Here is a 16,515-nt window from a genome sequence, read left to right as displayed (position 1 = left end):
CCTTAGCTGACCGACACCCCAGGCCTTCGGGATTAAAGTAACCGTGTGATGGCAGAAAAATCGTGCAGTAGCTTAAGACAAAAACAAGGATTTGTGTTGGGAGGTCGGTGGTGCGTTCTTTTCTTTTCTTCTCTCCTGTTTTCTCGGAGTCCCTGGGTTGCGAGAAAGGCGCATCGCCGGCGGTGTAGCTGAATCAGTTAGCGATTATTCACGGGGTTTTGGCGGGGGTGGGGGGGGCAGTGTACATTCGTCAGTAGGGTAGTTTCTGAAAAGCCAGAGCTGGTGGGAGGTGGGTGAAGACGTGGTTTTGTTTGGTGTGTTTGCTTTTGTTGGCGGGGGGAGGGGCGTGATTTCTTACGCTATCCCCCGCCTGGGTCCCCCGTTCCCCTGAGTCTGTCCCGTGGCGCCGGCTCTGGCGGGGGGTGCACCCAAAGAGGGCACCTTGGCAGTATGTGGCAAACCTGGTTTGCCCCCCAACCCCCCTCTACAGAGGGGTGTGCTAAGGAGGCTGCTGGAGCTTCCACCACGTCCTGCGACCCCCGCGCCTCGCACTCGCAGACAATTGGAGACCTCCGTTCCCCACCTCGCCGCCCCCACCCTCACTCCCCCGGCCGCCGCCACCTCCTTGTTTACCCGGTGCCTGGGCTCCGGCGTGGCCACCAGTCACGTAAGCAGAGGGCCGGGCGCGCCGGGCCGGGCTGCCCCGCGCCGGGCGGGCCAGCGGCAGCGGAGCCGGGCTCCCGAGACCGTGGAAGCCAAGGGTCTTCCTCCGGGTCCGTTTCCCGAGGCGTCCGCGCTGCAAGCCCCCGAGAGAGGCTCGGGAACCTGGGCGCTCCAGTCGAAGTCAACTTCGTGTGCACGATCAGCCCCTCGGCCCCGCTGCCCCCCTCCTCCGGCCGGCTCCCCGCGGGAGTATTTTTAGCCCTCTTGCCTCTTTTCGCAGCGGCTGTTTGGCTCAGCATGACGTGATGCCAGCGGCCCCCAGATTTTCCCGAGAGCAGGGACCCCGCTCTAGGCCCTCGCGCGCTCCCCAACAGCTCACGCAGGCGAGGGTGACCTCCAGCAAACTATGGGGCGATCATCCGCAGAGTCCTCTATTATCTCCCCTGCAAATTGGAGCGGCCCATGGGGGCCACTTTATTTCCCCCACTCTCGCCCCCGTCCCGCCCAGTCTCGGTCTCCCGATACGGAAAACAGCGGGCCCTACATCTGCCTCATTTTATTGGGGGTGCTTCTTCGCGCCGGCGGCGCTCGCCGTTGTTTTCTGCTCGCTGCACACAATGCCCGCGCGTCACGGCGGTCCGCGTGTGCACAGCAATAACGCGAGTCGGGGGGCGGGTCGTGCGTGCGCCAGGCTCGGGCACTGAGGGTTCCTCCGCGCGCGCTGGGCTTGTTTTGCTTCAGAGCCCCGCTTTCCGAAACGCTTACATCATTCAGTCGTTGGGGGAGGGAGGGGAATCTAGGCGTTCCGATAGGATCCCAGCATCTCTCGGGTCCCTGGTTTTGGGAAGGAAGCAAAGACCCTAGCTTTTTAAATCCTTTTATGATGGGGGATGCTCAAGTTTTGCTTGTTGGGCAAGGTTTTTTTTGGTTTTGTTTTTGTTTTTAGGTCAGTACTGCAGAGGGCATTACTGGCCGGCTCAGGTGCACAACCTCCCCGCTTTCATTTCAGCCAGTTCTCCTGTAATCACTTGATCTCAGTTTCTCCGCCTCCTCCTCTTCCCCCTCCCAGCTAGAGACACATGGTTTCCACATGGAGACAAACTTCTTTCCTCTGACTGGACTTGACCTAGCAGCGTCGCTCAGCCAATCGGCAGCTGTAGCTCCCTCTGACGTCACGTGTTGCTGAGGGAAGAGACTGGGGGGTGGAGCCAGGAGGCAAGCCAGAAAATCTCTGGGAGCTGTAGTGCGGCCAGCTGGTACAATCCCTTCTTAAAGGGACGCTCTTCCCCTTGAGGTGGGTGTTGAGCCACAATTCTCCATTTCGGGTTCTGTGAGACGTTCTCGGAGTGCACCGATAGGCCCTGGTCACGAGCTCACACGTTCCGCTTTTACTGTTTGCAAAGTACTTACTTGGCAGGAGCTTGCCTTATTTTCCATCGTCACCAGAACTGCTTTTCACTGCTTTGTTGAGGTTTCCGTGCTAGGAGAGCTCGCCGAGTGTCCACAGTACTGACTTATTCTCAGTATATATGATGAGTTTTCTTGGGGTGTTCAAATTAAGTCACTCAGTATTGACTGCTCTCTGCAAGGCAGGGATTCCTTAGGAGATGCAGGTACATTCACGCGAAGTTCCAAATGATGTGAATCCCTAAGAATCTCAAATTAAAGGCCTCCAGAAATATTAATCATGGATACTGTGACCCCGTTATCATAAATTCAGAAATTATATGTAAAAACTTCTGACATATCACCCATACCCATTTGGGGTCCAGTGGAGGGGGAGCAGTTTAGGACTGACTGATGAGTAGAAAAAAATATTTACTTCCTGGTTTGGAAAAGGTTAAAAATGAAAGGGAAAAAGAAAGAAATTCACGAAAGGGTGTTCTGTGCATCAAAGTTGTTCAGCAGGCACGTGGCAGTTACTGTAATGGGTAAGGTCTACAGGATGGAAAAGGGCTTCCCAGTGTCTAGGGAAGGTGGCTCTGGGGCAATGCTTAAGCGAGAAAAGAATGATTAAATGGGAGTAGAAGCCATGGGTGGCTCTCTGGTGTGCATCACCTGGGTTTGAGGGTGAGGTGCTTTCCTAGGGGCATGGACAGGCCAAAGAGCAGCCTCTTCCTCCTGATAGAGTAAGCTGCTGCTGTGTGGTGTCATTCGGCCCCACCCTGCCTTCCTGACTTAATCTCCTCTGCTCCTGTCCAGCAGGTCCACCAGCTAGCAGGCTTTACAGCCATGCCTCTGTGCTTGACTCAGGCTCTTCCCTCTGTCTAGAATGCCCTCATTCTCTTACTCCCCTGAGGTCACCTGTGTCTTACCTATCCTTCAAGGCCTAGGTCAGTTCCCACCTCCTCCAGGAAGTCTCCCATGGATATTTCTTAAGTCAGGGTAGTTGAGAGAATGACAGCTTTACAGTCACCCAGAGCAGGGTCCAAATTCCCCCTTCGTTGCTTACTGGCTGCGTGACCTCGGGCACAAGTTACCTAACCTCTCTGACCTTTCATTTCTATTTTGTAAAACGAGGATAACAATAGCATCAGACTCCTGCCATTGCTGAACAACTAACTGAGGTGCTCCATTTAAAGTACCTGGAATATAGTAGGTGCTTAATAAATAGTCATTTCTCTGAGCGTTGATAATCAGCAATTCTCTACTTGTTTGCTGTGCATTAGCTTTATCCTCACAGGGAGAAGATTAGCATCTTAAGGAGGTCACTTACAGTATTTCAGTATATGTCACTGTTGCCTAATACTGGGCATACAGTAGACACTTAATATATATCCTTTGATTGGTTGGGTTTGTCATTTACTGGTTATGGCACAGTGATCAGGTTTGAAGGCCAAGGCACACATGACAGACTTTCTGAAGACTTGGAGAAGGGTTAGAAATACTGATCTCTTCCAAGGAGGGAGGATGTCTCCCATAATGAATGTAGAATGCCCTGGGGCTGTAAAGACCAGGGCCTACAAGGAGAAGGTAGGTCAGGCCTGGAGAGGTGAAACTGCATCGGCTGGGACCCTACAGATGGATCAGTTATTGGCTTAGAGATCAGGAAACCAGGGCAACTTATGCTAAAATTGAGAGCTTTGATAGCAGCTAATGCTTATGCAGGTCACATTTCTGCATGACAGGCATCTTACGATTCATTCATTCATTCCACAAATATGCATTGAGCATTTACTATGTGCAATTGCTTTTTTTCTGAAAACTCTGTGGGTTGATTTATGATGGGAGTGGAGTGAGGTATTTGTTTTTGGTAGAGTTGTGTAAAGAGCATTCTTAAATCAGGCTTCTATTTCCTCTGCATCCTAAATTATGTTCCTCAGATTCAAGTCGGTTTCCAGTTTTAAATATGATCTCTGCCCACTGGTAAATGCCAGAAGTAGATTTTTGAGGATACTGTTGTGGCTTTCAGAGTCCCAGAGCTCCCAGGGACTGGGTAACCTGTGGAGGGGACCCAGGAAAAGCATCCGCCTTAGGAACTTAGAGAAGCTGAATTGAGCCATTCCTGATTTGGGGGGAAAATAAGCTCCATCAGATCCAAGGCAAAACAACAGCCACTCACCTACCTGCCTTCTCCGACCAAAACACTCTCCCACTGACGAGCCTAGAAATGGGGGTTTTTATCTGAGGATGGCTGGCAAAAGTCTGGGGGTAGAACTGAGGGAAATGAAGAGGGTGCCAGCATGTGACAGCAGCAACTAATTGCATTGCATAATATCAACACTGGCAACCATTTATGGAGCACTGACTATACTTGGTAAAGAATGGGGCTAAACATGTGTTATCTCCTCCAATCTTCACAACAACCCCATGGCATATGCACTTTTATTACCCCCATTTTACAGAGGGGGTAACTGAGGAACAGGGAGCTGAGTAACTTGCCTGAAGGTCACAGGGTTAATAATGGTAGAGCTGAGTTTTGAACCTAGGCCTCTGATCTAACTGAGCCTGCAATTTTAACCATATATACCTGTATACATTTTCCAGCCAAGGAATGAAGTCCAGAGAGGTGAAATGACTTGCTCAAGGTCGCCCAACACCCTGAAGCAGAGCAATGTTTGTAACACCCTGTTGGTTGTCCAAGGTCTTCCTGCACACACCCTGCTTAGAAAACGTTTAGAAGTGAAGCTGGAGACAGAAGAGCCAACCGGAGAGATTTTGTTTTTGTTTTTGTTTTTCAGAGTTGTTCAACTCTGCTGGCCCTAACTCAAGTTTAGGCTCCTAGGAAACACTACCCCGCTCCTGCTGCCTTTCCTGTCTGTCCTCTGGACATGTTAGAGGACTTGGGGCTGTTGCTATGGTACTGGGGCCAACAGCAGGTTCGTCAAAAGCCGGGTCTTTTGCCTTTTAAAAAAAAGCCTGGCCCCGCAGAAACGAATTGGCCACAAGGATTTGCATCAGTCACTGTGGCTTGTTCTGTTTTAGATCCCTTTGCCTCCCTACCCCACCCCCTCTTCCCTACCACCACCACTTTCTATAAATACAGTTGGATAAATATTGATTTAAACTGGGTTTCTGGGGGAGAAGCACATGGTTGCCCTGGCCTGGTCTTCACTTAGATACCACCAGTTATGCCAGGCCTGACACCTAACACCTGACAGCTCTGGCTTCCAAAGGACCTGTTTTGGGGAGGTAAGCTGTGGTTTTGTGGCTTTTAAGTTAAAAAAGAGAGAGAAAGAAACAGAAGTATAAACAGCAATAACCCAGCAATAAATGGGAATCTTCCTGCAGAATGAATAAAGCCATTTTCAGCAGGCAGAAATCGGGGGAGGTTTATGGTAGCCTGGCCTTCCGAAGCAGTTGTCTTCCCTTACCCATTCTTCCTTCCACTCCCTTTTGGGTTTTGTTTTTAACAGGGGCAGGTGGTAAGACAGAGCGGCAGGACCAGAAGGAGCCCCAGAGGTCACAGAGCATCCATCATCCTCACTATACAGATGGGGAGGCTGAGGCACAGAGAGGGACAGTGGCTTGCCCAAGATGACACAGGAGAGGCAGAACCAGGTCCTTCTGAGCTGTGTTCCCTCCCACCTGACATGAGAATAGGTCCCCGGCAGAGCCCCAAACTGGGCTTTAGTTTTACAGGTCAGGTGCTCATAAAGTCAGCAATTCTCAACCCTGGTTTACTGATCCCAGGGTGTGTCCGGTTATTGCAAAGGTCATTGCAACATTCTCAATAGTCTTTCAAAATTAAGCTAATTTGCATTCACCGTTTAGAAAAACATTTTCTTTGGCATTTAGGGTGGGGGGAGTGGGTGGAGCCTGAAGGCAGTGACAGTGACAGGATGGCTACGCAGCCTTAACTGAGGAGGAATTCAAGTCTTCCCGGAGGGGCCTCCTTCTGGGGGTGGAGGGTGGAGCTCTGGGTCACACTGGAGAGAAGCTTCAGTTCCACAGGGACAGACACCTGCTCTCTGGCTCTTCTGCTAAACTAAAAGGAAGTAATTTTCTCTGATACTATTGTCCCTGAGTGGCCTGGCTGGAGGTGTTAAAGCTGTCAGCGGCTGACTTGATGTCTCCAGCCAAAACGAATGGGCATTTGCCACCATCTTCCCGAGGTGGAGCTTCCTTCTTTGCTTCCTCATCTTGGCAGAATGCTGTACAGGGCCCCTTGCTTGTGAAATATTTTGAAAGTTCAGGTGACCCTTGTTTTGAGCAATACATCTTCAGGAAATATATGCAAATAGGATCTCTTTTTTAAAAAATTTAGGTTAGAGAACCTCTCTTTAAAAGGCCCCTGCGGCAAATATGGATTTATGTTGTATGCCAGGAATTCTCCCTAAATGTGTTCTGTGAGTTTATTCATTCATCCATTCATCAAACTGGTATTTAAGGAGTACCTTCTGTGTTATGTCAGGCTCTGTGTTAGGATCCAGAGGTACAGTTCCTGCCGTCATGGAGTTCTACTCTATTCCAGTGCCAGATTTTAGAAATTCAGTTGTCTTAAAGTAAACCCCAACAGTGTGGGATTGCATCTGACTTGGGCTTTGTGTCTCTGGTTCTAGCAATCATTACAGATAGAACAAAAATTTATGCTAGGCTTCCAAAAAAAGGAATAGTCCCACCTCTCCCTGCATGCACCCTGCCACTCCCCCACCCCACCCCAACTGGTGTTTAAAATCCTTTGTGTTTTGTGTTTATCCTTGTAACTTTTACAGATCTGACTCTTCTTCTTCTTCTTTTTTTAAGCTGCCTGAGCTTAGGAAATCGAGTACTATGTAAGCAACCTTGTAAATAAGCACATACCACTCTTAGTTCTTTACAGGGACTGGGGCACTCTGCACTTGGACGACTGTCCACACCAGTGTTCTCTCCTATACAGCATGCTCTTGGCCCCATACCTCTAATATCCAGCTCCGGTGTCTGCTAAGGAAATTTAAACACAGCAAAATGAAAAAGATAAACACAGTGTCCTGAGGGAGAGAAAGACTGGAAAGTTTAAAGCTAAGAACAGGGGATTTGGATTACCTGCTATTTGAGATAGTTTACTGTGAGTCTTTATTGCCATTAGCAAGGATACTTGAATACAGATGATTTGGGAGCATTTTAATACTGTTGTATTAAGATGGAGGGCATGCCCAGGGCTGCTCTGCTTTTGGCCATGGGTGGCAGGTGTGAGCTCATGTGGCCTTTGTTTTTATTTTTACAGAGGCCCAGAACTTCCCTATGGTGTCCCTGTATTACCTTCCTCTTACCTCCACCACACCTGACCATTTCTACCATATTTCTTGACTCCTAAGACTCTGCGTGCATACAACTTTCTTTCCATCTTTCCACCAGCTGTAAAATTTAGGTCAATACAGCACCTAATCTCTAACACCTGTGAGGAGCCAAAGCATTGTGCTTGGTGCTTCCAAAGTGCAGTGTGTACCATCTCCAGTTCTAGTTCTACATTCCAGTGGAAGTGATAGACAAATAGAGACCAGTAAATAATGCTTGCCTGTCTCCTAGGAGTCTGATAGCCTGTCCCCAAGGGGGCTGCTGACAAGTACAGTGTTGTCTCTGTTTTCCTAAGGGGTAGTGATAATGGTGCCCTTTTACTGAGCAGTTACTATGTGCCAGCATGATGCTAAGTGCTTTATATTAAATCCTGACAATCATCCAATAGGAGGGCGCTATCATTATCCTCATTTTATGGATGAGGAAAGCCTTAGTCTTAGCGAGGCTAACTAACATTCCCAAGGCCACCTGCTAACAAAGAGTGGCGCTGAGACTCAAAACCAGATTTTTCTTTCTTCCTAGGAGACTTCGGGACTCTGAGAGAAGCGTTAGAGAGCAAGAGGCAAGAAGTGGAATCTGGAATGTTTGAGGTTCAGGCTGAGGGTCCCCTTGTACCCTGGAGTGACTTTACTTCCCACTCATCCTAGGGCAGAGAGAAGGCAGCCAGAACATTCTGGGGCTCTTTAGGCATTGACACTGAAGCCAGATAGGGCCCTTTTTCTGGAAGGCAATGGTCTAGGGTGTTGCCACTTGCCCTTGCAGAACCACATTGCCCAGCACCCCCTGGGGAACTCACCCAACCAGTAGGGCTCCTGCCGCTCTGCCTGCTGTGATGTCGAGGGTGTGAATCCACACCCTATCAGGCTCCACTAGGTTTCCTGAAGGCGCCTGAGCTTGCAGGGCAACTGGTCTGGCCCCTGTTTGCCAAATGTGAGCCGCACAGATGAGCTTTAGGCCCTGGCTGCCACCTTGCCAGCGTGGGCCAGCTGGTTCCGGTCAAACGGCGTAGGTCCAACCTCTTCCTCTCCTCCATCAAGGTCTAGGAAATGAGACTGATCTTAAATATAACTAGGTTCATGTCATTTACTTGGTTAAAGCCCTTCAATACTTTCCTTCCTATCTCACGTAAAATAAAATCCAAATTCCCTGCATGGCAATCACCCTTACTGTTTAACGTGAGTGTGGTCTGAAGATGGGTAGCCTTGGTGTCTCCTGGGACCTTGTTAGAAATGGGACTCCCAGGTCTCAGCCCAGGGCCGCTGAATCCAAATCTCCAGTTTAGCATGATTCCCAGGTGATCTGTGCACTCATTAAAGTCTGAGAAGCTGGCCTAAACAGCCCTTGTGATTGAACTGATCTCTCCACCCACCTAAACCTACCACCCCACCTCATTTACTATTTATCCCTTATCCTACTTATCACAGTTTACAATGATTTTACTTGCTTGTCATCAGTCTATCAGGCTAGGATACAAGCACCTTGAGGACAGAGACCACAAGTAGTTTTGTTCTTTGTTCTCTTTAGCATCTAGGTTAGTGCCCAGCACATGATGTTGGCATAAGAAATATTTGCTGAACGAATGATGAGTTAGTTCCCTGCCTTTAACCTTCTGCCCTAGAGTTTATCAACAAGGGAGCTATTGATGAGACAGTTCTTGAGCAGAATGGTCTGGAATTCTGCAGGATTTAACATCCTTGGTTGCTACTCACTAAATGCCAGTAGAACTCCCCAGTCATGGTGACACTCAAGAAAGACACTCCTACACATTTCCAAAGCCTCCTAGGCGGATGGTATTACCCCTGGTTGAGATCACTGCCCTAACCAATTTTGTTTGACCTTGTCTGACAGAGCGTACCCTGATGTATGCTGTGGGATCCTAGAGTTAGGAAATCGAGGTTCGAATCCACGCACTACCTATGTGACCTTGGGCAAATCACTTAACCTTTCTGTGCCTCTCCTGGGAAACAGGAATCTCAGTGGTGTGTAGAGGATTAAGTGAACTGACTGTAGGAGTCGGTTGGCTCTCATATAGCTGCTAGTAGGCAAATGGCACATCTTGTTCCAGGATCTCTGGAGGATCCCAGAATCCTAGAATCAGAATGCTGGAACTAGACGAGATGGTGAGATCACAGACGTCTTTGGACAGCCAAGGGCCTGGTGTTTTATTCTAAATAGTGCACCTAAGGCTGAGAACTCAGCTACAAGGCAGCAGGGCTGGGTGTGTGATTTAGTGTCCAGGGCCTGGCTGGGCCTAAAAGTGACCTCCACAAGTTTCTGCTGCCTGGAAGGGAGTGGTGATGCCAAGGGGTGGAGGCAGGGCAACTGTAGGCAGGCTCCTGGCAGGGGAGGGAGGGTTACCCAGAGCTGTGGCAAGAATGTGGGGTATCCTCTTAGCAGCAGGGGAAGACCTCTGGTAATATTTTTTTTAAGGCTTAAAAATCAAGTTGCATCTAACTTTGAATGCATAGGTCATTGCATCCCAAACCTGATAAGTGCAACAAAAAATTACAGTGCATTCTTGCTTCTACATATAGATGCAAACATTCTAAACAAAACATTAACTCATGGAATGAGCAGTTTTAAAGAACAACATACAATGGCTGACCAGGATGTATGCCAGAGATGGCTGAAAGTCACAAAATCTATCGTATAAATGATTATAACCACAAATTAAAGGAGAATAATACATGACTATAGCAACACATGGTGAAATGTCATTTGAAAAAAGTACTCAGGAGGCATTCCTAATGAAGGAAGCTACTTCCACACAACAAAGAGCATTTACCTGTGCCGGTCTTTTAATCAAAGTAAGGTTGGGCCCATGGCTTGCAGTCATCACCAGCAGAGGAGCTGATTCTTCCCTTTCCTTAGGGAAGGGGGGAAAACAAAATAGAACAGGCTTTGGATTCCTTTAGAATGTAACTTGATCTTGATATCTAAAGGAATGGGGCTCCATAAATTTTAAAGACCAGAAAATGTACTGCACTTTATCTATTTATTTTTAAAACCACAAATCAACTAGAAAAAGAATTAATGAGATGGGTAAAGAGCATAGGATGAGAGTCTGTAGGACTGAGTCCTAACCTTGCCATCAGTTGAACAGACAGAACTTTGGTGAGTTACCATACCTCTCTGAACCTCACTTTTTCATCTGAAAAGTGGAGGCTGGACTGAGGAATAAGCTTAATGATACAAACTTCTATGAAACAAACCTGAAATGTTATTTGGGGGAATATTCACTTGGTAGGGCCCTAGCAAGATCCTCCTGAATATCTTATCACTTGCACCCCCAAATGGGGTGTTCCTGGGGTAAACAAGAGTCTTACATGTGCTTATTAATTGAGTCCTGCAATGCAGATTTCTTCTTGAATCCAAGCTAATGCAAAAAAGAAGGAAAAGGACATTCGAGAGATTAACACATCCATTATAATCACCGAAATAGGCTGCTGTTATGAGGGCCATTTAATAACATGTAAGAACCCCTTTTTCTAAGAGGGAAGAGATAGGCCAGAATGGAAGTCAAGTGCAGCTGTTTGAGCCTCTGCCAGTGGCCTGATCTCACCAGAAAACCAAAGTTAAAAAACAACAAACTTCCAGATTCAGCGATCTCAGATTAACACTGCCTCCCCCTGCCGTTTCCTCCCACCCCCATGTCCTTTCTTTCCCTTTCTCCCCATCTCAGGCACCTGGGTCGTGGTGCTTTTCCGTGTGGTGGGGATGTCAGCCGGCAGCCCTGGCGACTGGAGCCATGGGAGGCGGCAGCTACCTCTCGGGTTTAGCATTACGTCATCTCTTCTAGACCCAAATTTATCTCCGCTGCACACAGACCCGCAGCTCTGAGCTGCCGCTGACTCGAGGAGAGCTTACGCATGAAGTTAGGCAAGGCTGACTCACTCGGCAGAAGAAAAGGTTTTCTGCTGCTTTTCACGTTTCTGGGCTCCAAGGGGAGAGGCGAGGAGGAGTCATTTTGGGGTGGAGGATTGAAAGGTGTATAACTATTACGGTTCTAATTTAGGAGCTCAGGACTCACCCTCCCCTGTTCCCAACCTTGAAGACCCCCACCCTTAAAGGTAACTTTGGAAAACAGTGCCCTGAGCAGTAAACACTCTGCAGTTTCAGGGAAGTTCTCTTAAGCACCAGGTGTCACTAACACAGTGACTTTGGACTTGTACCTCAACCTCATGGCCCCTTCCCCTCTTTTCATCTTTCCTGTCTGCAGAAAGGATATAACACAGACCAGCCTCCTCCATTGTTCATGGATCTGCTATAAATCATTTGAAAATTTACACTAAGTAAACCGTGCAGGGAAAGGACCCCTAAGGATGGAGAGCTTTGCCTGCTTCCTCCAGAAGGCAGAAGGCAGATTGTCCCCATTCAGGCTGTGTTTGTTATAGGGCTGGGGGACTCTGGAGGACTTTTTTCCATCTTCAAATGAGACTCCCTTGAGTGAGATACTTTAGGGACAGGACAGAAGAACCAAAGACTATGGGTAAGATTCTAGGTTCTTTTCTCAGTAAGCTTTGGAAGTCTTGCTTTTCCTCAGTCTCCCGATTTGCATTTGTAGTGCAGATTGGATTTATCTGCAGAAGAAAGGCCATGGCTGCCTCTGGGTTCCTCCAGGCTGGACTGGTGCTGAGGGATGGTTTGTGGGCAGCATCAGTCTCCCAAGGGTAGAGCCCCAAGCTTTGTGCTGTAGGAGGCCCTTGTGGCCAATGTTCACGGAAGAACTCCGGGAGTCAACCGGAGTAGGTCAATTGCTGTTAGAAGAGGCTAGATATTTCTGTACAGAAACCAGTCCTTTAACACTGGCCACCATCACCATCACCTCTTCTTTTCTTCAACATATGCAGGTGGCCTTTCGGTGATTCTCGCACTACTTTCCATTTCCTCATCTCCCTCTTGGCCATGGCTTTAAAAGAAGGGTTGGTTAATTCATCTGGAGGTCAACTGTGAAAGGCCAGGCATGTGTACCAAGCATCCTGCTTTCTCTTAATAACCTGCTAGGGCTTATGATGTATGGATTCAAAATCCATCTTGAACTCATGTGTATTTTCAGTTTGTACTTTTTTCCTTGATTGCATGTCACATGGTTTGCCTCCCACTGGGTAGACTTTTATTTGTTATAAAACTACCTCTTTTAAGTTCCTGGGGTAGCCCTTAGCAATTTGGGATCTAAAGCTTAAAGGGGTTATGCAAGTGGTAGAAACTTTCAACCTAATAATTTCTACCCTCAACTTACAGATGTTCCGAGTGAATAGGTATTTTCTTCTAAATAATTCCATTTTTCCCCTACCCAACATGTCCCTTGTTGAACGTGGAGAGTGGTTGTTACCAACACCCAATGGAAAAGCCCAGATCTGAAGCAACAGCTGAAAAAGCACAGTTCCTGTTTCAAAGCCTTTACAAAAAAAAAAAAAAAAATTCTCCTGCGGCTTGTGAACATCTCTCATTTTGGGTCTCCCTGTATTTGATGGAACATCTCTTTGGTTCTTAAATGTGGTGCCAAGTGTAATATTTAAAAAGGCTGGCTGAATGTTGCAGATTTTGACCTCATTGGAAATCTTGTTCACTTTGGAAAAAAAAAAAAGGAGGGACAGCATATTAAAATGCAGCATGAAGCCCATGACATTTTTGAGAGTAACATTTTCATTTTGAGATGGTATTTTCTGCAGTAGCCACTGGAATGACCACAGGGAAGGGGAAATTCTCCCCTCACCAAGAGCTTCCTGTTATTCTGGATGTCCATCAGCAGGTTAAAATAATCAGGGTGGGGAAAAGTTATGGATGTTTACACAATTCCCAGCTTGCTCCTAGAGCTTTCAACAGTTATGACCCTCTTGCCATTGCTTGCCCTAGACCAGAGGTTCTCAATCAGGGGTGATTTTCTGTCCAAGGAGACATCTGACAATGTCTGGAAACATTTTTGGTTGTCACACTTGAGTTGGTGGTGTGTTACTGGCATCTAGTGGGTAGAGGCCAGGGATGCTGCTGAATATCCTGCAATGCACAGGTCTCCAACCCACCCCCACCCCCAAATTAGGAATTATTCACCCAAAATATCAATAATGCTGAGGTTGAGAAACTCTGGTCTAGACTTTGAGGACTTGGAAAGACGGTGGTGGTGAGGGCAGCCATTGACAGTCTTTTAATGTGGTCCTACTCTCTTTAGCCTCTGCTTTCAGTTCCCTTTCTGTCAAGGAGAACATGAGAGGAAATGATCATATAGCTTCCATTTATTGAGTGCCACATACTAAGTGCTGGAATTATTTCATCTTCACAATAAGCCCTACTGACTACACACTCCTTGAGAGCAAGGCCCATGTCTGTTTCTCTCATTACTGTACACATTATGTCTAGTACTGTGCCTGGCACATGGCAGGCCCTCAATGTTTGGATAAATGGAGTAATTATATCCGATATAGATGTGAGGAAAATGAGGCCTGAAGAGTCCACACAGCTAGTATTAAGTAGCAGAGTCTGAATTTGAGCTAAGCCCTGTGTGACTCCAGCACCAAATCACTTACCCACTGAATTCTATCTTTCACTTGCAGCACCAGAGAGGTTTTCTAGCCTCTAAAATCACGAGGTTTTCTAGACTTTTCCCCTATTGAGGGAGGGGAAAGGAGTTTTTGAAAAAAAGATTAAAAAAGCAAAACACTACCTCTTTGTGAAAACTGAGGTGGAAGAAGGGCCTTATGGGAGCCCGCTCTGGCTCTGATGGGATCACCCCTTGTTCCTGAACAGGGATTTTTGGCTTCTCAAGTATTATTCTGCTGATGGGGAAACCAAAGCACACAATTAACAGGAGAAAGTAGTAGTAGATAGAGAACGGGAGTGTGGCACTGCGGATCAAGCATGCTCCAGCTGCTAGGCACCTGCCGGGAGTTATTGAGAAAAGGGCTACTCGGGAGTAGACTCACAGCTCGCTCAAATCCTTCCCCCTGAGAAGCAAAGCCCAGAGAACTTCTTAGCTTTTCCACCTGGGAGGTTGAAGTCCAGCGGGACTACGTCTCCCGGCGGCCATTGCGGGATTTGGCAGAGCGCGGGCGCACTGAGGCGGCGTGCGTACTACGACTCCCGGCGAGCAGTGGGCGGGGCGGGACTACATTTCCCAGGAGGCAGAAGAAGGGGCGGGAGGGGGCGGGCCGCGACACTGCTCCCGCCCCTCCCCCGTGCTCGCGCGGAGAGGTAAACAAACCCCGCGCGGGCTACTGGCGGAGCCGCGGGGGCGGTGGGGCGGCGGGGGCGGTGTAGGGCGCGCGGAGCCGCGGCGGGGCTTGCCCGCCCGCCCACCGCACATGTCCCAGGGCGGTGCCGGACTGTAGCCGCCTGCGGCGCCTCCTGTCGGCCGGGGAAGGGAGCGCGGAGAGGCCCCTATCCGCCGCCTGTGGTGCCCATGGAGCAGGTGCGGATGATCAACGTGCAGCGCCTGCTGGAGGCGGCGGAGTTTTTGGAGCGCCGGGACAGAGGTAACGGCCGGACGCCGGCGCCTCTTCCACTACCAGAGCCCGCGCACTCCTGCTGCGCGCGGGGAGTGCGGTGCGGCGGGTGAGGGGTGCGTGTGTGAGGAGGGGGTGCGTGTGTGACAGGGGTGCGTGTGAGGAGGGGGTACGTGTGAGGAGGGGGTGCGTGTGTGAGGAGGGGGTGCGTGTGTGACAGGGGTGCGTGTGAGGAGGGGTGCGTGTGTGAGGAGGGGGTGCGTGTGTGACAGGGGTGCGTGTGAGGAGGGGGTACGTGTGAGGAGGGGCGCGTGTGAGGAGGGGGTGCGTGTGTGAGGAGGGGGTGCGTGTGTGAGGAGGGGGTGCGTGTGTGAGGAGGGGTGCGTGTGTGACAGGGGTGCGTGTGAGGAGGGGGTACGTGTGAGGAGGGGTGCGTGTGAGGAGGGGGTGCGTGTGTGAGGAGGGGAGCGTGTGTGACAGGGGTGCGTGTGAGGAGGGGGTACGTGGGAGGAGGGGGTGCGTGTGTGAGGAGGGGGTGCGTGTGTGACAGGGGTGCGTGTGAGGAGGGGGTACGTGTGAGGAGGGGTGCGTGTGTGAGGAGGGGGTGCGTGTGTGAGGAGGGGTGCGTGTGTGAGGAGGGGGGGCGTGTGTGAGGAGGGGGGCGTGTGTGAGGAGGGGGGCGTGTGTGAGGAGGGGGTGCGTGTGTGAGGAGGGGTGCGTGTGAGGAGGGGTGCGTGTGTGAGGAGGGGTGCGTGTGTGAGGAGGGGGGCGTGTGTGAGGAGGGGGGCGTGTGTGAGGAGGGGGTGCGTGTGTGAGGAGGGGTGCGTGTGAGGAGGGGTGCGTGTGTGAGGAGGGGGGCGTGTGTGAGGAGGGGGGCGTGTGTGAGGAGGGGGGCGTGTGTGAGGAGGGGGTGCGTGTGTGAGGAGGGGTGCGTGTGTGAGGAGGGGTGCGTGTGAGGAGGGGTGCGTGTGTGAGGAGGGGGGCGTGTGTGAGGAGGGGGGCGTGTGTGAGGAGGGGGGCGTGTGTGAGGAGGGGGGCGTGTGTGAGGAGGGGGTGCGTGTGTGAGGAGGGGTGCGTGTGTGAGGAGGGGTGCGTGTGTGACGGGTGCGTGTGAGGAGGGAGTGCGTGTGTGAGGAGGGGTGCGTGTGTGAGGAGGGGTGCGTGTGAGGAGGGGGTGCGTGTGTGAGGAGGGGCTGCGTGTGTGAGGAGGGCTGCATGTGTGACGGGGTGCGTTGTGAGCAGGGGGTGCGTGTGAGGAGGGGTGCGTGTGTGAGGAGGGGGTGTGTGTGTGAGCAGGGGGTGCGTGTGTGAGGAGGGGGTGCGCTGGGAGGGGGGTGCGTGTGAGAGAGGGTGGGCATGTGAATGGGGGGTGCATGAAGCAGCAGGTTGTGAGGGCAGGAGTATCACTGGTGCATGTGTGTGAGGGGGCGCATGTGGGTGTGTGTATGTTACTGAAGGGGAGCAGGGGAGGAGCCTGTCCCCTGGGGGAGATGGAGAGAGGGGTCAGGCTGGAACAGGGAACTGCCCAGAGTGGAGGTGGACCAGAGGAGGGGAAGGATGCTGTTTAGAGTGAAGGTGATCTGAGGACCTGGAAAGAAAGAGGATGCAAAGAACTGGAGGAAGAGGGTGGGAGCAGTGCGGGTAGGGGTGGAGGAGACAAGGCGGAGAGCAAAGGAAGGGAATGCCTGCTGAAGAG

The 16,515-nt window shown here is 50.3% G+C and overlaps 1 protein-coding gene across 4 annotated transcripts in view; it reads left to right on the top strand.

The window, feature by feature from the left end:
* The window catches only part of MXI1 (MAX interactor 1, dimerization protein), an 83,883-nt gene that overhangs the window by 1,886 nt on the left and 65,482 nt on the right, over positions 1–16,515 (top strand). The window contains exon 1 of one of the 4 annotated variants that reach the window (XM_057737293.1): positions 14,563–14,849. The exons of 2 other annotated variants lie outside the window; for them this stretch is intronic. In XM_057737293.1, coding sequence (XP_057593276.1) covers positions 14,777–14,849 — 73 coding nt within the window. In that variant the 5' untranslated portion in view covers positions 14,563–14,776. Of the gene's footprint in view, positions 1–14,562; positions 14,850–16,515 lie in introns of those variants that run through there. One more of the 4 variants, XM_057737291.1, reaches the window with a different exon arrangement.

The sequence above is a fragment of the Hippopotamus amphibius genome, chromosome 5 (genome assembly GCF_030028045.1).
Source record: "Hippopotamus amphibius kiboko isolate mHipAmp2 chromosome 5, mHipAmp2.hap2, whole genome shotgun sequence".
Taxonomy (NCBI): domain Eukaryota; kingdom Metazoa; phylum Chordata; class Mammalia; order Artiodactyla; family Hippopotamidae; genus Hippopotamus; species Hippopotamus amphibius.
The sequence above is the reverse complement of the archived record's forward strand: the minus strand, read 5'-3'. Positions and strand labels throughout refer to the sequence as shown.